This window comes from Rhinolophus sinicus, chromosome 1 (assembly GCF_057876585.1).
Source record: "Rhinolophus sinicus isolate RSI-liver-muscle chromosome 1, RSI-T2T, whole genome shotgun sequence".
Lineage (NCBI taxonomy): Eukaryota > Metazoa > Chordata > Mammalia > Chiroptera > Rhinolophidae > Rhinolophus > Rhinolophus sinicus.
Window position 1 is genome coordinate 87,606,538 of NC_142501.1, and position 23,620 is coordinate 87,630,157.

At 45.7% G+C, this 23,620-nt stretch overlaps 1 protein-coding gene across 3 annotated transcripts in view; it reads left to right on the forward strand.

Annotated features, from left to right (window-relative positions):
* Positions 1 to 23,620, forward strand: part of PLXNC1 (plexin C1) — a 140,965-nt gene that overhangs the window by 116,015 nt on the left and 1,330 nt on the right. For 2 of the 3 annotated variants that reach the window (XM_019710302.3, XM_074325267.2), the window contains 9 exons: positions 1,350 to 1,527; positions 3,727 to 3,830; positions 13,152 to 13,206; positions 15,534 to 15,565; positions 15,657 to 15,764; positions 16,947 to 17,110; positions 19,086 to 19,233; positions 22,401 to 22,541; positions 22,624 to 22,698. In XM_019710302.3, the coding sequence (XP_019565861.3) occupies positions 1,350 to 1,527; positions 3,727 to 3,830; positions 13,152 to 13,206; positions 15,534 to 15,565; positions 15,657 to 15,764; positions 16,947 to 17,110; positions 19,086 to 19,233; positions 22,401 to 22,541; positions 22,624 to 22,698 (1,005 nt within the window). Of the gene's footprint in view, positions 1 to 1,349; positions 1,528 to 3,726; positions 3,831 to 13,151; positions 13,207 to 15,533; positions 15,566 to 15,656; positions 15,765 to 16,946; positions 17,111 to 19,085; positions 19,234 to 22,400; positions 22,542 to 22,623; positions 22,699 to 23,246; positions 23,332 to 23,620 lie in introns of all 3 variants that reach the window. The other variant, XM_074325266.2, reaches the window with a different exon arrangement.

A 23,620-nucleotide genomic window follows, 5' to 3' on the forward strand; every position in this document is an offset into this window, starting at 1 on the left:
GAGCTGGGATGAACCCGGGAGCCTGACTCCGGAGGGAATGGTCTGCATGCTGGCAGCACCCTCTTTCCTCTGACAGATACTAACATGGGGTCAGAGTCCAAGCTGTTCAACACCAGCTGAGTCTTTGTTTCCAAATAGAGGCATGCCAACACTAAACAGTAATAGCTATGATAAGTTATATGAAATAATAACTTGTCACTATTACAATTGTCATTGGGCCCTTCCCAGCAGCCTAGCCCTATGCCAGAGCCTTTGGCAGGCCTTATCTCATTCAATCTCCATTAACAACACTAGAAGCCTGGTACTGTTATTTACCCACTTTAAAATTGTTAACCCTAAGATTCCCATTCTCCACAATGTTCGTGTTTTCATTTTTTGTTTTAACAGTTTTCAGTAATCATTTTATGTTCCCTCATCACAGTCAGGCTCAAAAATGTTAAATAATTGCACATTTTACACCGTACCCAGGTCCCTCTGACTCCATGATTACCAAGGAGCCTTAGGATCTAGGTTGTCTGCTATGCTAATTACAAAATACTCCTAGCATGTGCGTGACTCAGTTCCCCCAACGACCCATAGTTAAGTAAACTTCGTTGTTTTAGGTGTGTTCATTTGTTTCTGGACAAAATAAACCTGAAATTGCTTTTAAATTCATTTTGAAATATTCCCTAGTTCCGTGTTTTCACACATTCACAAAGGCCATACTTCCTCCATTTGCCTGATTCTGAGACTGGGAGAATGTCAACTGACAAAACGGCACTGAAATGGAAAATAATTAATGCCAGGATAATGGTGCAGGGTGGGGATCTCAGTGTTTTAATGAGGGCTCGGGAATCTGATGGAAGATGTTGAAAGTGGAGGGGGAGATGAACATGGCCGTAATTAATTCTGCATATTAGAAAGTGACCTCTTCTGCGTGATCAATACGGCTACCTCATAATCTTTCCTGTCACCTGGAATTCCACTTCTGGGTCTCGGTGATCCTGTTAATAAAAAGATAGTCACCAGTCTGTCATCATCTACTGTGCAACCTTTCCAAAATATTTCTTTTTTAGGATGAAATTAGAAATAACTATTTTGATAATATTTATGAGTATGTGTATTTTACTCTCAAATGTATTTATTCAATGCTTGCTCTGTAATGAGAGTTTTAACTTTCTGTTTTCCTTTCCATTATCCCTGAAAAGAATGGATTATGGAAAAAAGATGAAAGCAGCGTAATGCAACAGGGTGTTTGCTAATGTGCTGTTGGAGGTATTAGTAGGACTCGCTGAGGTTTGTGTCTTTTATGAATGCCTTTCAGATGGCAATTACCTAATAGACTTGGAAACCTGTTTATATTCTTGCAGGCATTGAACGTCGTCTTTGAAAAAATCCCAGAAAACGACAGTGCAGATGTCTGTCGGAATATTTCAGTCAATGTTCTTGATTGTGATACTATAGGCCAAGCCAAAGAAAAGATTTTCCAAGCATTCCTCAGCAAAAATGGCTCTCCTTATGGACTTCAGCTGAACGAAATCTGTCTTGGTAAGGCGGCGATGCGGCTGTCCCTGATGACCATCCCTCATACCTCCCCCCACCCGCCCCCACAGGGTCGGCCTGGGTGTTCCCAGAGGGCATGTCTGGGCCCACGACACTGCTTTGCTCTCCAGAGAGCGTCACGAGTCTTCTTAGGAAGCAGAATCCTTCAAAGATGCTGGTTTTTTAAATATTGCGTTTGTAAATTAGATTCATGAGATTGATAACCCTGAAGACGGAATGGATTCACTTGCATCAGGAAGTACAAAAAGGAGTAAACCCCGTGCCCTCTGTATGTGTTGCATTTCACGTTGGCATTTGATTTGTTTGTTGTGATACCCAGTGTGTCATTAGTGAGTGGCCCAGACTCTGGGTGTTAACGCCAGCACGCTGGAAAGGTCATCTTCCTCTCTGGTAATCGCATCCTGCATTAAGTATACATACCCTCCATCCTCCCCCAACATGAAGCAGCATCTGCTGTGAATTCATTTTCGGGTTCTATTGGTATACTGCAAAGGAGAGCATATGCGTGAGCAAGCTAACAGGGCTCCACTTCACTCAAATGTTCATCAACATTATAAGTTGAGCTCCATGCAGCCCTCCCAGGAGACTGTCATGGGATTTTATAGCAGATAATGGGACAGGAAAGAAGAGTAAAATCACAACGGTGACAGCGTAACAAGGTTCATCTCCCCTCCAAGTACAGTCGTAGCCTCCACTAAATGGGCAATTAAAATCATCCCACCCTGCCCTTCAAGTCAAAGCTCCTGCTGCAAGGCCACTGAGAGAAGCCTGGGGGCAGGGTCTGGCACATTTGAGTGAAACCATGTAAATGTGTAGCAACTGCGTGACCTGGCTTTATAGTAGAGCTGCTAAGGCACCTCTCTTCTGTTTCCTTCCCTTGGATAGACTGTTGGGTACTTGAAGACCAGTTCAGCTCACTGGTTAGATACAGGGTCAAAGGGGCAGCCCCAGCCAGGAAACCATGGTGTGACCCATACCCTCCTTGCTCTCTCAGGGGAGCCTCCCTCTCGCAGGGGAGGAGATGGGCACACAGAGGCAAGGACCACAGGAAACCAGCCTGGTGGCCTCAGTCCTGCCATGGCCAAGTCCGTATAGTCTTCCCAGCATGCCTCTGGCCTCCTGATGGAGGAAGGTGGGGAGCAGGACAAGCCAACCAGAAGCTCCTGTGGAGTCTGATAGTAAATGAGACACAGCATACCAGCCATGTCAGCCCTCTGCATGTCAGCTGATCTTCCAAACTGCCTGCAAGGCTGGCCTCGGGAAACCAAGGAAAGCCTTAGAAACCAGCCATAAATTGTACTGCAATCCAATACCAGAAGCAGCTCTGCTCACACCTCTCATGCAGAGGCTCACAAGCTCAGATGCTCAAAGAGGCAGGAAGTACCATACTTAAGGGGTGTGGGCCCGTCTAGGATAAGACAAAATGATGGGGCCCGACTTCTTAGGGAAAAGACATGCTGTCTAAGGGGGCAGGGCCACTTAGCTTCAGCTGAAGCCGGGCCTGTGTTGTCAGTGTTGCCAGATGGTCCCATTTTTTAAAGGGTTTTTCCCTTTTTAAAAAAAAGGGAAAACCAAAGTCCAAATTTCTATGTACAACTCTGATCATTAAATGTTGGTGCTGAATTGACATTAAAATAATAAGAAGTGAAACATGGTGCAGGTTCACAAAAAGAGAAAACACGTCTGTGGGCCACACTCTGACCCTAGGGCACAGCTGGCACCCTCTGTGAAGCAGTCTGAACCCTGTGTTTTGGGATGTTAGCCCGCCAATATCCCTCGCCCAGGGACCTCACAGCACATCTGCTTGTGAACACACAAACCCACGCGTGTGAGCACACTGACTGGCTCTGGGAATTTTCTGAAGAGCTGGCGTTAGGAAGAGTGCCTCTGGGAGGCATTAGTTTGTCTTCGTTTGGCTTTACTTCCAGGCCGAGCCTCAGAGTAAAAGCTTCAGGGAAAAGTGGTCTTAAAAGTCAAGCCCTAAACATAAAACAAAACCGAAACCAAACTCAGGCGACCGGCCTGGCTGATAGGTCTCTGAGCCTTCAAACCAATATTTACCATTTTATTTAAGTATTTATGAAGAATATTTGCAGAAGTGACAGGGTCGCATTTAAAATGTCTCTTTGTAATTTCGAAAGACAACGAAGTGCTCTTTTGTTTGTTTGGTTTTTTTTCCTCCAGAGCTTCAGGTGGGCACCCGGCAGAAGGAGCTCCTGGACATCGACAGCTCCTCCGTGATTCTTGAAGATGGAATCACCAAGCTCAATACCATTGGCCACTACGAGGTAAGAGCAAGACCGAGCCCCCATGTCCCCGTCCTCGTCCCCAGTCCTCACTGCACCCTGCGAATTCTCCAGCACCATGTCAGTCCTCTTAGAAAATTACAGGACTTCCAGCCATTTTCCAGAATAGTTTGCAGACTTTCTCTGGGACCATTTTCCTTAGTTGCTCATTTGGAAGGGCTCGTGAATGACTGTCCTTCATGGTCTACTGGTTCCCCTCGACCTCTCTCTCTGAAAGCTCTGATTTTCATGGGAGCCGACTGCTCTCCATCCTGCAGTTGAGGTGAGAAACCTCCCCTTTACGAGATCCTCTGGCCTCTCAAAGCTTGTTCCTCAGGGAAGCCCTGGAAGAGTTATTGTTGAGCTTGGCACTGGACAAAGCCAATAAAAGTCCTAAGCCTCATGGCTCATCAGTGTTTCCATTAGACCACATCACCTTTTATGTGCGGTCCTTTTTTCGGAAGAATTCCGCATTTCCTGTTTGTAATATCCAGTGATACCTCCTTTGGCTCTTGATCCACCTGAGGGGCACATGTGACCTCGCAGAGATAGTGCTGGAGAAGCCTGCACAGAACAAGGAGAGGAGGCAGGGAAGACTCCGGAACACACTGGGATGGTGGGAGTCATTCAGTAACAGCGTCCAGATATTTGTTGGCTATGTGTTGTGTGCTAAGAGCTGGGGATGCATGCGAGTGGAACACAGCTCTGGTCCCTGAGTTCACGGATCCTGTAGCCCCAGAGAGGGGGTGCAGAAGGGGAGAGGAGACAAGTAATCAGGCAGCCCTAGGGCGGAGTGGTGCTGTGGCTGGGAGCATCTGAGAAGGAAGGCTTCCTGGAGGAAGCTATGAGTAAGCTGAGACCCGAACTTAACCAGGCTGGGGTGGGTGGGGTGCCAGCACGTTCAGCAGGGAAGGGAGAGCATGGGTGTTCTTCCACAAAAGGCCTTTTAGACAGGCTAAAACTTGAGAGGGGCAGGGGTGGCAGTGGAGTGGATGATAACCAACCTTTAGAGCCCTTACTCTGTGCCGAGTGCTGTCCTCAGCATTCCCCTTCATTTCAGCTCATGCTATCTTACAGCAGTTTACTACAAGTAGTAATAGTAGTAGTAGGTACTACTATTAACCCACTTTACAGATGGGTACTCTGTGGCTTGAGGTTTACTAACAGCTAGTCAGTGGCAGAGGCAATATTTGGACCCTGGTAGCTGGGCCCTGTGGTCTGTGGTGTAACCAGTATACACGGCAGCGTCTCAGAAGGGAGGCCAGAGAACTGGGGGGCAGAGATGAGAAGAGGAGGTGTAGATCGTGCAGGCCCAGGCAGCTCCTTCAGGAATTTGAATTTGATCCCAAGAAGAGTGGGAGACTCTTGAGCAGGGGCGATTTGTGTCTCCGGAAATGACAGTGGCTGTTATGTGGAGCATGGCTGTAAGGGTGCATACCTGGAAACAGGGAGACCCATTCGGAACTATCATGAAGAGAATCTCAGGTAAGAGATTGGCTCGCGGTGACGCAGCGGCTCTGGCGATGGAGACAAGTGGATGGCTTCAGAGACGGACAGGAGGTGGACCCCACAGCCCAGCACATGAGACAGAGACTGGGACGAGGGACAGTCAAGATGGTTTTCCACTTTGGGATGGCAGGGCAGATGTGTAGGTGGGAGTGCTTTTCCAGAGATGGAAACAGGAGCAGCAGCTTCCCAGGCTATGTGGACAGCAGGCGCCCCCTGTCTTTCGTGGCTGTAAAGTCCCAAGGAGACATGTCAGCACCGGGAAGGCCCTTGCACCCTGCCAGGCTCCCCTCACCCTGGAAGAAGCTGAGACTATTCCTGGAGCGGAGCTTTCTGGACAATGGCCAGGAACAGACACCACCTCACTCTCAGGCTCTTTGGCTGAGTGGGTTTCAGACCCAGCTTGGACATAGTGGCTTTGGGTGACAGTTGGGTGGGTGCTGCCTGTGCAGCCTTGGCCCGAAGGCAGCACCCAGCAGAGGAAGCTGAGGATTGATCCACAACGTCCTTCTGTGCTCACCCTCCTGCAGCTCAAACCTTCCATCCACGGAATCATCTTGCCAAGAGCTGTCAGTCTTAGCTTTGGAGATGATAAAAATCCCCGGGGAACTCACTGAAAGGATGCACTCCTGTGAGTGGGCCACACTTGGTGAGAGTCGAGGCTGCTGCCCTGCCAGTGGAAGCACTTAGAGAGGAGCTTATCGTGGCATCAGTTTGAAGTTCAGGTCGCAGACAGACCCGCAGCGATCCCCTCTTCTGCCCGTGTCCAGGGAGCCAACTTGTCTCCGCCAGTTTGGAAGGAGCACAGCCCTCCTTTGGTCCCCTTGACTAATGTGCTTGCCTTGCTCAGCTGTGTGGGGACAGCTGGGCCACACTGGCCAGGCTCCTCAGTGTCCCGATGACCATGTGGCATGGGGTGGGCCCCAAAGGAAGGGGGTGTGGCCATTCAGTGCTATCAAGGAAAGGTGGGACGAGCTACTGCAGCAGGGAAAACGACAAACCACCACAGCTGTCTGCAAGGCAAGGGGAAGGTTGTCAGGAGAGAGAGGACATCAGTCTTTACTGGAGACATCCACCGTGCTAGACATCTATCTGCTTAGGGATGATAATGAAATTAATCCTGCCTGTACTCACTTCCCGTGCAGATGATTTATTGGCCTCATACCCTAGCGTTGCCACGTGGTAGTAATAAATGACAAGACTAGGATACACGGGCTTAAAGGATTCTCCTTATGTTTAAAAAGCTAAACCATGAAGCAAAAACAAAAAAAGAAAGCTCGACAGAAACTGGGGGCGGGGGTCACTGGGCCCCATGAAGTCTATACCTGGACCATCTTAAATGCCCTGTTTTTCAAAGGCTGCTTAGAAAAACGTACCCACCACCACCCTCAGCCACCTAAATATGCACTCGGTTTAGCAGCACCCCCGCAGATTCAAAATCTGGAGTAATTTGATAGGGTTGGGCTGAAGCTTGCTTTTGCCCTTTCGTTGAAGAAAAATTTTATCCTGAGCACTTGCATTTCCCTCCAAAGAGACAAGATGCTAATTATCACTCATTCATTTACTAAAGTGCCCTAGTTTGAGTCACTGTAAGTGCTTGAAAGAAAAAACTGTATTTCATTTAAAAATAGGGTCTAACTCAGTTTTAAGTGATTCAGAGTCACCTCCCTCCAATTAGCCCAAATTAGTTAGGCTTTAAAGTTAATCTTTAGTGAAGGCCGGTTCCTCCTACTAGCTAAACAAAGTCTCCACTGCTGCAGTGTGAGCCTGCTTCTTCTCGACTTGCTCTGTCCTCAGGGTGACTGGACCTGGTCTCCTTGGAATGAGTTACTGTCCATATATTTGAGGAAAGTTTCTAGAGGGGACCTGAGGGCACAGCACGAATACAGCATCTCATGGTCCAGGGTGGCCTCCAGAGCGCCAACCTGCCGGCAGTGCCCTGTCACCTGCAGGATGACATCCTTGCCAACCCTGGGCATTGGCGCGATGGCTTTCCACACTGATCACAACGGTGGATGGTGCCCCGACACTGTTCCCATGTGTTCGCATGACTCATGTTCACAGCCACCATCTGGTGAAGGTGCTTTTATGACCCCTTGTTTCTGTGAGCTGAACACAGAGAGGGGGAAGTTTTGCCTGAGTCTCACTCTGTCCTGTGCAGACAAGGGGGAACGCCGCCATCTTTACGAACACCTTAAGCCAGAGGCATCTTTCTCCCCTGTGATTAAGTCCTCTCTGTGCGCTTCCATAACTGGCTGTCACCCTGTGTGCTTGACTGGGAACAGGATTGTGCTGTGGTCTGCAGCTGTGTGTGTGTGTGCATAGGGGTGGGGGGTGCTTTCTCTGGGTCCAGGCTGTCTTCCCCTCACCTGCACCCCCGTATGACCTTCTGCTCGACCTTTTGGTGTTATTGCACCCACACCCTGGTGTGGACTGGCTGCAAGCGTTGGGTCCGGCAGGAAGCGTCCTCTGCAGGTTGCACGTCATGCTGCAAGGTCCTGAGGAGCTGAGACATTGAACCACTGTGTTTTTGTTCCGTAGCAGGTGTCTGCTGATGTGGAAGTGGTCACTGCTGACGCCAAGGGTGTCATGCAGCTGACATTTAAAGCTCACAGGAATGTCCCAAAGGGTCTGCTGAGTTAAGTCAGTGGTGCTTGCAGTCAGCTGTGTCATCTGTGACACTAAAATAAAGGGTTTGGACCATCTCTGAAGATTCCTCACAGCGTGAATGACTTCAGATATTTATTTAACAAATGCATGGAGTGCTTCTTATACACCAGGCACTGGCCTAGGAGTTTGTACGAATAGCAACTCCTTCAGGCCTCTTTGTAGCCAGTGAGGTAGATACTGTCATTATTCCCATTCTGAGGCACGGGGAGGCTAAGAAACCTGAGCAAAACTCTTCTCACTGATGCCCCAGGGCCGGGAGCAGATGAGAAAGGAATTGCACTGGAGTCGAGGCCCTTCTGTGGGCCGGAAGGATCGTCTTGCCAGAACCCGCTTGCAGCCCGCGCTCGTAGCCTCGGAAGTGGCCCGGCTAGAGAGCTGGGGCAGATTTAGGAGAAATCCTGCTAGTTACCATCTCTGACGTCAAATTCAAAAGGGTAACCTACCTACAAATCTTATGATGAAGCTCATGTCTGAGTTTATCAAAATGCTTCCTTATTTCTAATCCTCCTTTAACATCCTTTAAGGCCGCTGTTCCTTGGAGATGATGATAGTTCCCTTAGTTCCCTTCATCAGAAGGGAGCCCCTTCAGGCATCCAGGGGCCCCTGCAGCCCAGCCGCAGCACAAGGGGCGCCTCGGTTCCCAGCTTCACACACACTCTGGAGGCCAAGCTCACCCCCTCGGGCAGGACCAGCTCATGGCGCTAACAGTGCTCAGACAGCGTTTGCACACTGGCCCCGGCCCAGGCCAAGTACACACTGCATTTTCACTCATTTCAGCAATCCGTTAGGGCTCTGTCCTGGCTGTCAGGAACCACGGTGTGATTTCATGTGTCTGTTGAGAATATTCTGAGGAGCCCCGAGCCGCCATTGCTAAAGGACTGAGCAAGGTCATCCCTCTGGCCCTGCGGAAAAAGATTCCTTTTTCATCTGCCTCCAGACTTTGGATGTCAGTGAGAAAAAGCTAAGGGGAAAGGTGGGGGGAGCAGTATTGATGAGTGGCTGCTGGGACAATGCTAGTTGAATAGAATTCTGTTTTCACATAATACCATTTTAGAAATGAGATCTACCAGTAAGGGCTTCCACGCGGTGATTTGTCTTGATTATCATGTTTTCAGATTTTTTTTCTTTAAGGAAAATGTAAGATTTCAGACCATATTCAATTATGAACATGGTCAGTATTCAAAATTTTGCATAAAATTCTTAGGCAGAAATTCCAGTTTTCCTTCTAGGCTAACCATATGAAATTGTCAATATTTGACCATATGTACCTATAAAAATGGCAGTTTCATAAGGTTAAATATAAGTTCAACCTTCTATTTCTAGAAAGTCCATTTCTATGGAATTATCTTCAACTTCTGCCATAAACATCATATTTTGGCACAAAGAAATCTCACCTTCACTTGCAAATGGTTTAGAGGATACGTAGCCTCCATTTATTTCCAGAGTTACTTTCTGCTGTTGATAGGGGTCCGTTTCTCCCTGTGTGGTCACAACTCCTAATTGTCACGATCTCTGTGCAGCATTCCAGCATGGCCAGCCCGCTGGAAGGGGCATGGCCTTGTTGTCGCCTCAAATCCTCACAGGAGCGCGTGAGACTAGAAGGAATTTAATTGGAAACTGCCGTGTGTACCCGTTCTACTCAGTCCTCTCAGACCCATCCAGTGACATTAATCTTGCTTTGATTTAATTTGGTTTTCATTCCTAAAGTAGGAGCCCAGAGGATGCTCCCTGCCTCACAGGAGCTCGGGAGGATTAATGAGTCACTTTTAGGAAAGCACTTGCAGCTCCTCAGATGGAACAAACAGCACCATTTTTTTTTAACACTTTGGATTCTGTGGCACTTTCCAAAAAAGGCTTTTCTGTCCTTATCTTGGGAGTCGCTGACTTGTGCGAACTAAAAAATGGAAGAAACCTTTTCCCCCACTAACATCTGTAAATAAACTAGTTTTCTGTCTTTACAGTGATGTTGAAGTGTCATGGGGGGGACAGGGGGAAGCGGAAATGTACCAGCCCCAGAGCAGCCATGACCGTTGGAAACACACACACACATACTCAACTCATCCACTAATAAAATGCTTTACACTTTCTCTTGGGAGATGATTTCAGAGTAAAACTTCCTTGGTTCCAGTCCGGCTGTGCCATCTTAGCGCCTGAGCACAGTGCCAGCAGCAGCAGCTGCCAGCTCCTGAGAAGACATTTGAACTTTTGGCAGCGCTTCTTAGCAGAGGGCCCATCACCACGGTGTTTGTGATTATAGAGTAAGGGTGCTCGCTCTCGGCAAAACAAAGCATCTGACAGTAACGGAGTATTGGCTCAACACTCAAGGGGGTCCATGTGGGATTCATTCTTTGACAATTACCCGGAATAAAGCACCCACTTCCTTTTGTAAAAAGATATTTATTGGCTTAGAAACATAGCATATCCAGCTCTTCTTGGGGTGGAATTTTGTAACTATATTCAAACATTCCCAGAAACTCGGTGTTTGAGTATTGCTAAGGGGGTGCTTGCAGAGAGTGTTTACTTTAATTGCATCAAATATGGAAGAGAATTGAAAAATCAGCCAGAAAACAATGAATGGCTCAAGGGGAGAGGAGAGTGTGTTTGTTAATGACAGCAGTCACAGAGCTCAGTAAGAGTTCAGAACCCTCACTGGAGACACTTGGCCGAGGCCTAAAGTCCCCAGCCAACTCCAGGCAGACCCCATTCCCACAAGATGTCCTGAGCTGCGGCATCTGGATGCCTCTGGCCTAAACTTAGCAGCTGGCTGAACCCCACTGGCCGGACAGCTGCGCTCTCTCGGGTCTCTCCAGAGCCTGCTCCGCCCTGTGTTCCGTCCTCTAGGGGTGCAGCCGGAAGACTACGCTTTAATCCTTTCGTGCTTGCCAAGCAGGTTTGTACATGCTGATAATTGACATGCCGCAGGCCAGAAGAGAAATTCTGCTTCTTCTTTTTTTTTTCCAAACTGGGGAAGGCCAGGTCCAAATTAGTATCAGCATTCCGAACAGCCTTAGAGCTTTAGAGTGGAGGGAAAAGCACTTAGCTAACATGCTCAGAAATGACAGGGTTGATCCCCCCTCCATAATCCCAGAATGCAGGTGAGGATTTGTGTATCCCTAATCTGCCTCTTCTTCAAGGACCCTTGGTCTTGTATTTTTGTGGAGCAACCCCTCAGAGCAATTTAATTCTCCGGAGGATGGAGACCTCTACATTTAGCCTCTAGCTCCTCCCCTCAGCCTGCAGGGCACTTCCTCCCCTGCTCAGGTTGGGGGAGGGGTGCACCAGAAGGCCCCTGGCTCTGGCTTCCACAGTCCCAAAGGGCCTCCCTCAGGCGAGGACTCTGGACTTTATTTCCAAGAGGCTACGCTTAGGCCTCGCAACAGTGTGTCGATGTGATAAAAGCGTTTGTTTGTCCAATATGTACATTTTAAATCTGTGGCAATTTTTTAACAGCTCTATTGAGATGAGATTTATGTACCATAAAGATCACCTTTTTAAAATGTACAACTCAATGGTTTTTGGTACCTTTACAGAGTTGTACAGTTATCACAATCTAATTTTAGAACATTTTCATCACCCCCAAAAGAAACCTTGAACTTATTAGCAGTCACTCCTCATTTCTCCGACCCCCACTTCAGGCAACCAGCAGTCTACTTTCTGTCTGTATAAATGTGCCTGTTCTGGACATTTTATATAAATGGGATTGTGGTCTCTTGTGACAGGGTTCTTTCACTGAGCGTAATGTTTCTGAGGTTCATTCATGTTGTAGCAGGTGTCAATACTTCTTTCCTTTTATTGTGTGGCACTTTTTGTAGTATATTCATACAATGGAGTAATACACAATAATTTTACAAAGACGACTGCTGGTAGCAGCAATAGCATAAACATCACAGACCTTATATTGGCCCTAAGAAGCTAGACACGGACTATATGCTGAATGATTCCAATTATATAAAGTTCAGAAACAGATCAAACTAATCAATGGTGATAGAAGTCAGAAAAATGATTACCTCTGGATGAGGAAGGGGTAGTTATTGACTGGGAAGGCACGATGGGGATATTTCTCAGAACTTGACATAATTTTGTGTCTTGGTGTGCGTGGTGGTTACAAGGTATATACGTGAATGTTCGTTGAGCTTCGTATTAGTGAATGTGACAAATTGCTACTTAAAATTTAAAAGGTTTAATAAAAAAAAGAAGTACATGCAATTCTTATGATTTTACAGGCTTCCTTTTAAAAATATGACATACCTGCCGAGCAGAGAACCAATCATGAGTGTACTGCTGGATGAATTACCACAAAGGTCCTGTAACTAGCACTCAGGTCAAGAGACAGAACATTACGGCCCCTCGGAAGCCCTCCTGGCCCCCCATCACCCTGGCGCCCTTCTCCAGACTTCTAACATCATGGTTTTAGCTGTTGTTGTTTTTCCTTAGCTTCACGTGAATGGATCACACAGGATACATTCCTTGGTGTTGGGCTTCTTTGGCTCAACATTATCACTGTGACATTCATCCATGTGGCACGTGGCAGTCATTTGTTCATGTCCATTGTTTTGTAATATTCTGTTGAATGAACATACTCCAAAGTATTTATTCGCTCTGCGTTGATGGATATTTCGGTTGTTTCCAGTCTGGAAACAAGTTCACTCTCAGAATATGTGCTGACTTCTGTTGGGTCTATACCTACATGTGAGATAGACACCAGCTTTTTCGGCCCATGTTTGAAAACCTGTTTCAGCATTTATTAGTATAGTAGGGACCTCAGAAGATGAAAGTGGCCCAGTGTGTCTTGACCGCTGGGAGGCTGAGGTGTGTCTCAGCACAGCTTAGCCTCCCCTCTTCCAGGGCTGGCCCACCTCCCCTCACCCCCAGCACTCTGCCTCCACCTTCTAGCATCTGCCTCACTGTATCTCTTTGCCTGTCCATCTCCTTCATAGGATCACGAGCTCCTTGAGGGCAGACACAGTGTCTTACTCAGAATTGTAGCTCCACATTCCAGCACAGTGCCCCCCAACATCAGCATTCTTGATACAATTTTATTTAATCAGTGAGAGACTGTAAAACCCAGCCAGCCATCTAATTCCTGGGTGAAGTTGAGAAATCCATTAAATTTTGAAAACTCACATTTTTTTTTATCTTTGCTTTCAGATATCGAATGGATCCACTATAAAAGTCTTTAAGAAGATAGCAAATTTTACTTCAGGTAACCAATATAATGTTGACCTTTTGTTCTCACCCAGCTTTATAAAGTATTGCCTTTTGCCTCTCTCAGATGTATTGTCACAAAGGTGAGATTGAGCTGTTGCTATGTAATTCTCTGAAAGCAGAGAAGAACCACTTCAATCTGCTTCTAGTCCTACAACGCGAGCCCTGCAAGAAGGACGGGAAACCGTGAACAGTGGTTAGTCCAGATCTCCCAGCTTCTTACCAGCCTTAACTCAGGGCCGGATCTCAGCCTTTGAAACTCTTTTCCAACTCCTCAGTCGGATGGGGCCAACAGAGGAGAGTCCTGGCTAAGTGAGGGAAGCTTGCAGATTACCACACAGTCCTGCAAATGCGGAACAAATAGGAGAGTCCACGTAGAAAGCCCAAATCTCCTAGTGATAGCATTTGCAAAATTCCCAGAGAGTGGAGGAGACAAACTGAAGAGGGAGCTTTTATGGGAAAGTCAATAAGCCAGTCTCTAATCTCTCTTCTGCCTCCCTGATAAGGGTAAGAAAATACTGTGGCAGTGCCTTGAGAAAATCCCTGGGTCCAGTTCCAGGATTGTCTGCAGAGGAATAACACCCCAGCCAAGACAATCAGTCCTCAGCCCTTAAAAAGGTTCTGGGTCCTTCTCTCACACACAGACAGTGGGGGATGGGGCTTCCTGATTCCTGGATTCAGAATGAGGAGCCTGTAGGTCCCAACTCCTGGTCAGTACGCAGGAAATGCAGGGCTCCCCATTAAATAGACAAGATAATTTAATAGGTAGTAGAACACCCGTTAGGCCATGCTCCACCCCCCATCGTCCATCATTACGTCAGGCTCGAGTGAGAGACACCATCTTGCAAAGGGTGGCTGTCTTCTGGTACAGGGGCATTGCTGTCCTTGGGTTGGAAAAAGCAGAAGAGCTGTGTGTTTTAGGTTTCAAAGATTGAGCCTTTTGCTATTTAGGGGTCTTGTGTTTGCATCTCTTCATGGGACCTCTAGGCGGACCACACCTCTGCCTCCTTTCTGCCCAATCCAGCTGAGAGCCATCATTGTGATCACTGTCCTGCAGTGGTCCTCCAAACCCCTGCCCCTCTGTCCTTTCATCACCCGCTCTGTCAAAATCCCAGCCCTGGATGAACCCAGCTCCTCCCCTTCCTGGACCTCCAGCAGGGCAGCCAAGAGGAGAAAGTGACTCACAGCACAGCTGGAGTCACTCGAAGTTCACAGTGGCCAGGTTGGCCAGGGCGCTCAGCGCAGCCTACTCCCGCCGTTTCCGGAGGCAATGCATGCTGTGTGCCCTTAAGCCTCCGCTCTGTCCTCAGAGCTCGGACCTACACAGCTCTCCTGACAGGCAGCAGATGGCTTTATCCTATTCTTCAGAGGAAACACACATCAGAGCTCCCTCAGCATCCAGCACCAAGCCTCCCACCAGACCCGCTTCCTTGCTTCCCCCAGCATTCAAAGGCTGTCTGTCCTTCCATTCCAGGCCCTTCTCTCACCCGGGCTTTGGATCCCACCATCTTTCCCGACTTTCTGAGCATTTTTAAACCCCCATAATCTCTTCTGTCACCTGCACTTTCTCCCCCGCTTCCACTGTATGTTTTTCCATGAACATTTCAAGATGTTCTGGTCTCTCTCCAAAACAAAACACCAAGTGCCTTAATCCTTCTTTCCCCTCCATTCACCACTTTTCTTTCTTCCAAGACTGTCCCGCCTCCCTGCTACTCTACTTGCTCTGAGCTCCACCTCACTGCCCTTCTTTCAGGTCCTAGAAGGGGTCAGTTTCCTTCCCACCTTAGGACCTTTGAGCCTGTTGCCCCTCCTCCGTTTGCTTGGCTAACTCTATCCCTTCATCTCCGTTCAGCTGCAGCATCCCTTCCTCAGAGAAACCTCCCAGACTAGGTCAGTCCCTTGTTAGATACTTTCATAGCATATAATTCTTCACAACCCTCGGCACAGTTGTAATCAAATAATTGTGTAATTAGTAGTATGAATTAGTGGTATGAAATTCTCGGACGTCTTACTCACGGCCGTCTGCCCCTGGCACACACAGTAGGTGCTCCAGGTATATTTGTCGGTGAGCAGCAAGTGGTCTGTCAACCTATTTTAACACTTCCAGGCCAGGGCACCTGCTTCCCCTCCAGCCCCTGGCCCATCCTATCTTCACACTGTTCTTAAGCTCTAACGACTCAGCGGGGGAGCGTAGCTAGGAAGAGCTGAAGTAGATGAGCTCAAATAACGTCCTTATAGCACAAATGGGGCATTTTATCAGAAGGCCAATTAGCCTGTGGTTGTGTTTTTAATGCGCTGTGTTCTCTCCCTCTCTCTGGCGTTCAGATGTGGAATACTCAGATGACCACTGCCATTTGGTGAGTCGGCCTTTCCTGGGCTGGTGCTGGATCTGGTGCCTGGAGCGTGACCAGTCTCCATGGGTAATGCTTCTGCTCTGTCTTCCTTCAGATTCTACCAGATTCAGAAGCGTTCCAAGATGTGCAAGGAAAGAGACATCGAGGGAAGCACAAGTTCAAAGTAAAAGAAATGTATCTGACGAAGCTGCTGTCGACCAAGGTACACTTACAGTTCTGGGAGCGCTTTTATGGCTACCTGGGGGGTGTCGGATGTGTTTGACTTAATCTCCACTGGAGTATGAAAATGTTACAAATCCCTTGTGCCTTCTAGCAAAGCAAAATGAAAGTTTGAATTGTAAACACTTCCTCCCCCCTTTTTTTTATATAAACTGCAAAGATAACAGCACTGTACAAATTTGCACTGTAACCTCTTCAATCAGGGATTTAATGTTGTTCCCAGTCCCTTTACCTGCCATTTCACTGTTGTTCTTTGGGTTGACAGCATAATTATTCCTTCTTGTTTGTCATTACGGATGAGCAATACAATTCCCTCTTTGAATTGCAAATAAAACGAAGGGGCGTTGGGGGGCGAGGTTAGTGACTATAAACCCAGTAAATCTTACTGATTTTTTTTTTCATTTTAAAGTTCAGAATTCTGTTGACATATAAGTGTTTGGTGTGAAAGTCAGTGGAAAACCAAATCGGGGCAAATTTTCCTTTACCTGGCTTTCAGTGGGATTAATACAAGTCTGGTGATCCTTTTCCCTGAAATGACTAGCAGTATAGATGCTGTTACTACACCTGGCCTAGCTTCTTCGGGCATGCTTCTTCAGATTATGGCAGGGTGTCTGCTGAGAGCTTTGTAGATTTGTTTAGTGGGTAGAGGACAGCCAGAGCCTCTTGATTTTCTCTCCTCTCCCACAGAGCTCTGCCTGTTTCATTCTTATAAAACACTCAAATGCTCTGAAAGTACACAATAAAACCCTAGGATGGAAATATATGCAACAGGAAAATTCTGGGAACCGAGCAACATCACTTGAGTTTTTTCAGGCTGAACATAACTAATAAAAGCCAAACATCCGTGGCTTCTTGGTGTATGTGTATAGCCCTCCAACTGACATCTCAACTGCTGGAGATTTCTAAGCAATCCTCCCTATAGACTAAACAATGTTTTAGCAAGAAGGTCCTCAACCAAATCCAAATCTGGGCCTGGATTTTCAGGACCATGGTCCCATACTGTCAGTGATGGCCTCATTGAACAATTGTACATATTTTCTCTTCAACTTGTTTTTCTCTGTTTTGCAAATCATTTTCTCTGAACTTGGATTTCATTTTCCATCATGTTTTCAAAACCACTACCCTATTGGTTTTAATGTCCCAAGTCTGATGTTCTGTCTTTCAGGTGGCAATTCACTCTGTGCTTGAAAAACTTTTTAGAAGCATTTGGAGTTTACCCAACAGCAGAGCTCCCTTTGCTATAAAATATTTCTTTGACTTTTTGGACGCCCAGGCGGAAAACAAAAAAATCACCGATCCTGATGTCGTACATATTTGGAAAACAAACAGGTGAGAAAAAACAGAAGGTGATTACTCTGGTTTCAAGAATCTGGGGCAGAATCTTAACTAAAAGGAGGCATGGATAGTCACAGAAGGATCCATGTATCCCTACACCAGCATCTTCTGCCTTGGTAAGCGGTCATGTCAAAGCAGTTACTATTTTAAACAATAAATGAAACCATTCCTATGCTGAGAATCCTAGTCTTTAGAATAAAACAAACAAAGATATTATCTTTAATGCATGAAAAAGTCTTCGTTTGGAATGTGAAAACAAGTTTAGCTTGACCAGCAAAAGATGAAAAATTAATATTTTGTGATTTGATCATATAGTTTTCCATTAGAGAAGACTCTGATTTGTTCTTCAGAGAATTAATCACTTTGCAATTTCCAAGCCGTCTATACCGATTCTGTATAGAAATCTCTGCTTTTATTTGCTTGAATGGGGTACTCAGATACCATGAGAATTAGGCAAAGGATTGTGTTTTGTTCCATTTTTTAACGTTTTATCTTGAGCGGAGGCAAGGCATCCAAATGCATTCTAAATTCTCCTCAGTAAAGAAACCTACCTCCTTACCTCTATTTGAAATACTTTGCGTGTGAGTGAGTAAGACTCAGGGTTCTGACGCAGCACAACTCCTCTGTGCGAACTGATGCTCTCCAGGCAGTACGGTTAGCCAGACCATTTCAAATAAGAATTCAAAGCTGACATTCCAGAGCTGTAAGTCTGATCTCCTCCATGTAATCCAGGTCTATCCCAGCTCCACTTCCTGTGTGCCAGCCGTGTTCTGGGCCCTACCAGTCCCACACCAAGCTCCGGTGCTGCAGGCTGCCATTTCATGGTGACACCGGTGACACCTGGGCAGGGGCAGCAGCCAGCACAGCAGGGCTATTGCGAGGGCTTGCAGCCATATGATGGAGGTGACTGGCTAGGCCAGAGCTGCGAAGTAGCTAATGAAAGGGCTTTAAATGATTCCCAGGTTCCTATGCAAATATTTATTCGAGTACCTACTATGTGCTGACTACTATTAGCTGCTGGAGATAAAGAACTAAACAGACAAAAACCTGTGTTCTCACAGAGCTTGCATTCTGATAGGTGGAGACAGACAATAAATAAAGTAGGCAAATTGCAGTATATTAGAAGCTGCTTGGTACAGTGGACCAAGTGGGAAACGGGGATGGAGAGTGGCAGGACAGGGTGGTCAAGAGGCCTCACAGTGATGACGACATCTGAGCCAGGTCTTGAAAGAAGTGGGAGCATAAACCCTGAGCCTGTCTGGGGCAGGGCGGTTTCAGGAGGACAGACAAGCAGCAAAGCCCGGAGGTGCCGGCAGGCCGCCTGCAGGAGCAGCAGGGTGGCCAGGGGACAGAATTAGGGAGTGAAGAGCAGGAGGTGAGGGCCCAGGCCCAGATCACGCGGGGCTTTGTCCGGAGGAGGACGGAGAGCGGGTTTGGGCAGTGGAGAGACAGGACCTGACCCTGTGAAGAGGGTTGCTGGGAGTTGGGAGGGAATTAACTGTCCAGAGCTGGGGGTGGTAATCCAGGTGAGAGGATGGTGGCTGAGGTCAGGGTGCAGCACTAAAGCAGGTAAGAAGAGGTCAGGTTCTGGGGATATGAGGGGATGTTCTCACTGGTAATCATCCTCTAGTATAATCTAGAACCATCTGGAGAAAAGTTTCGTCTTGTCAGTGGTCCCTTTCAGACTTTTCCTCCTCTTGTGCTCCCCTTTCAGTGGCTGTCAGTTTAACCCTTTCTTGTTCTCCCTGAGCGATACTGCCATCTGCCTCTTGGGGTGGTTGGCAAAGCAGACTGGTGTGCCTCCATAGCAAGGACAAACAGAGCCGTGTGTGTACAAACTGTGATAAACAGAGCATCCGCTTCATGTGAATGGCTGTATTTGAAAAGAGACCTCTCTCTCTCTCTCTCTCTCTCTCTCTCTCTCTCTCTCTCTCTCTCCCCCCCTCCCTCTCTCTGTCTCTCCCCACAGCCTTCCTCTTCGCTTCTGGGTAAACATCCTGAAGAATCCTCAGTTTGTCTTTGACATTAAGAAGACACCACACATAGATGGCTGTTTATCAGTGATTGCCCAGGCGTTCATGGACGCTTTTTCTCTCACGGAGCAGCAACTCGGGAAGGTAAGGCCCAGCTCCAGTACTTGTTGTATGAGTCTGAAGGACTCTTTCTTGTAAACATTCAAATAATAAACAATTGGCCTAAATCACACCAGCTGAAAAGAGTCAGTGATACCACTGAAAGTTTGCTTTTCTTTAAAATCTCATTTGTATTTTAATGTTTTTTTAAATGAAAACCAAAATAGCAGGTTATTATCCCAACCCTACTGCAGAACTCTTTACCACAACGTACCGTGTTTCCCCGAAAATAAGACCTAGCCGGACAATCAGCTCTACTGCGTCTTTTGGAGCAAAAATTAATATAAGACCCGGTATTATATTATATTATACTAATTATATTATATTAATTATATTGCATTATATTACATTAAATTACATTATATTATAAAGACCTGGTCTTATATTACAGTAAAATAAGACTAGGCCTTATATTAGTTTTTGCTCCAAAAGACGCATTAGAGCTGATGGTCCGGCTAGGTCTTATTTTCAGGAAAACACGGTATAAAACATTCTGTAGACATTAATAAACTCTAAATCCAAAGCATGAAATTACTGACATTGGCCTAAATTAATTCCATCTGAATACATCTAAAAAAGTCTATTTGATTAGAACAAACTGTTTATGGGGAAATTCTTCCCCATAAACAATTTGTTAGTCAGTTTATAATCAAAACATCAATATTATTTTTACTATGTTTTCCTTTGCTGAGCAAAAGCCTTAAGAAAGGAAAGGAAGACAAAAATACAGAGCAAACTTTGAAAGAGATGTTTTGGTCCTAGTCAAGCACTCCAAACTACATTAAGCTGAGCATTATCTGTAACTAATGGATTCCAGAAAATCTTTTAAAGCTGAGCAGTGGCTCTCGTGTAGAAGGATTTAAGGGTGCCTGGGATGAAGTGTGATCGATGTTTCCTTGGTACTTCAGGCTCCTCGTCTACATCTAGTCACCATCACCACTATTTCTGCGAAACAACCTGTTTTTACTGTTGTCTTCAAGCATTGACTAGTCTCTCAAGGCAGATTCCTCAGCGTTATCTTCAACTCCTTCTTCCTCCCTCAGCGAGGAAGACGTTCCTTCCCGCAGCCTCTGTCCCTAATTGGTTGCCACTCACTTCTGTCTCTAAAGCATCTCTGTCCCTTTCTTCCCATCTTTCTGCCCTATCCCTTCATCCCCTCTGCACTGGGAGAACTGCCTCCTACCTGGTGTCCTGGTCCTGACGTCCATCTCATCTCCCCCACTTTTCCTTTTCACTGTGTCTCAGGTTATCTTTCTGAAACATTAATCTTGTCAGTCTCCTGCTTAAAAATGGTAACTATTTCCCATTTTACCTACCACGGTCCTTCCTGAAGGGCTTCAGGTCTCTTCTCTGGCCTCATTGTTTCCTTGCACACTCCATATACCTCCTATGCTACAGCTTTTACTCTGCCCAGACTTACTATGAACTTGTTTTCACATCCCTTTTTGCCTGTCTCATAAGCCTATCTAGTAAAATCGTACTATTCATTAATTCGCTCACAAACATTTCATTCATTCAACATAATTTTCTAATGCGTACTAGAAACTGGAGGAGACTCAGATCAGCTTAAATATATATATACCTACCGTGTTTCCCCGAAAATAAGACCTAGCCGGACCATCAGCTCTAATGCGTCTTTTGGAGCAAAAATTAATATAAGGCCCGGTATATATTATATTATTGTATTATATTATATTATATTATATTATATTATATTATATTATATTATATTATAATTACATTATTATTATATAGACCCGGTCTTATATTATAGTAACATAAGACTCGGTCTTATATTAATTTTTGCTCCAAAAAACGCATTAGAGCTGATGGTCCGGCTAGGTCTTATTTTCGGGGAAACACGGTAGTTTGTGAACTGCCACCTGATGTAGTTCCCACAGCACTTTCCTCATTTGACCAATAAAGTTCCTCTTAGCACCCAACACACTGAAAGACACTTACATGTTTATTTATTCAAAGTAAAAAATAGCTGTTTATCAATTACTATGTACTTGGTATATTTCAGTTAATCCCCACAAGAACCACATGGAGTAGTAATGTTACTCTCATTTTATAGGGGGGGAAATTGATGTTCTGAGGTTACAAGTCTTGCCTCAGATCAGTTATTATGATCCCTGATTTGTCCAGTTTTACAGTCCTTTTCTTTACTCTCCACCCTGTTATTAATTATTGTGTAAGTTTGTCTTCCCAACTAGATTGTAAGCTTCTTGAGGGCAGGTACTGGTCTTTTACACTCGATGCCTGCCCAGTGCCTGGCTAAATACACCTGTATTGAATGAACGACTGCATGATTTGTGGGCTCTACTTAAACTTGACAAGTGAAAAAAATCTCATTCTAGGCGTCCTTCAGAGTGATTCAAGCTCTGATGAGGCCATTCAAACCATCGATACATTTTAAAATGTACTGGGACATTTTAGCCCTCTTACCGATTAACTCACCTATCTTCCCTGAGTAGAATTTAAAATTTTTTGTGAAAAAAAATGACTTTTAAAATAAAACCTTCATTTATTCTTTAATATTACCACTGTTACAATTATATAAAGACATTCAAACTGTCAAGGACCTGTTGCAAAATCAAACCTCGATCCACCAATAGTAATGACCATGGGTTTTCCTGGGGACCCTTGAAGATCTTTATAATAAAATAAAAAGGACAAGCAGAAAAACCTGCCACTGCCAATTACTTTCCACTTTCATGGTTATATAAAAGGCTCAATCAGATCTACAATTAATCTTTTATAAATGCCAGAATTCACGGGTGGGTGAGGATGAGAGCAAATGTTTTAATTCAGGCTTTTTACAACCATTAGTAATGAACCATGATTGAGATAAGTTCCATTGTTACAGTAACTCAAAATCTTGCAAAAATAATAATTTTAGTTCTTTTATGAGAGGAAGGCAGAATATATTAGCATTTCATCTGCCTGAAAATAACAGTGACTCACCGGAACTATCTGGATAGCAGTCAGTCATTCAGTCAACAACATTTCTGAAGGCTGACTGCATGGAGCCTTGTTCCAGAGGGTGACAGTAAGTAGTGGTGGAGAGCCACCTACACTGGTGCTGTTATAAATTCGCCGTGGTTTCTTACTCTTTTGATGGTGGTTGTTTTTTTGTGTGTTTTTTTCAGGAAGCACCAACGAATAAACTTCTCTATGCCAAGGATATCCCAACGTACAAAGAGGAAGTAAAATCTTATTACAAAGCAATCAGGGATTTGCCTCCATTGTCATCTTCAGAAATGGAAGAATTCTTAACTCAGGAATCTAAGGTATTGTTGGAAAGTAGAAGTCAGATATAAAAAAACATAAAAGTTATTTCAGAATCTCTCAACAAGATTTTCTTTTTTAAAGAAACATGAAAATGAATTTAATGAAGAAGTGGCCTTGACAGAAATCTACAAATACATCGTAAAATATTTTGATGAGGTAAGATTTCAAATAACATTTTAAAACACTGATAGGAGTCAGTCACCAGGACTTGGTTATAAAGCATTCTGTGGGTGTCAGTGCAGCTCTGGCGTCCCTGAGGGGCCAGAAAAGGGAGGCCGGGGAGCCTTGTGCCCGGGAGCCTTGTGCCGGGGAGCCTGGCAGCCAGCCAGACCCTGCACCTGGCGGGCTGCTGCCTTTGGATCAGCCTGCATTTACCTTGAGTTAATGGAGCCCACAACCACCTTGACTCAGGTTAACTGTGATGAGTAAGTAGTGGTCCTATCAAATGGGGCCAGCTTATGCTTGATTGTAACTTGCTAAAATGAAAGCTAAGCTTGTTAAATCACCTAGATTCTGTATTCAATAGTTATATGAAAGTATGACATTTTTCTAACTTAAGCAACTATTTCAATAAACCATTCTCCTTAATAATTAATTCTCCTTAATCTGGATTTTGTTTTCTTTGGGAATTCACACAGACAGTCATCAGATGCATTGTTTCCAAATATATGTTAATTCCCCCTTCCCTGATTCCCCCCACTCAGTCATGCTGGGACAGGCTATCCATGTCAATGGTGAGAATAGCTCACCAATTCCATTTGCTACTTGAAGATCAAGTGAAGAGCTAAGGTAGGGTAGAGGCAATGAGTTCCTTAAACATGATAAGCATCCCTCTTTCCAGGGGTCAGGGGTTAGAAGGGAAGCACTGGGGAGGGCAGTGGCAAGGAGGGGAGAGGTGGGGCGGGGAGGACACACTGCCCAGGATGGGAAGGGAGGGGAGGGGAGGGGAGGAGAATACTGGAATCTGACCAGGATGCCCCTGCCTGCTGCATTTAAGAAGAAATACTTGCCTGCATGTTGGCTGCCCAGGAATGCTTGCTGTGCTTGGAATGGCTGTGACATAGTGCACAAAACAGGG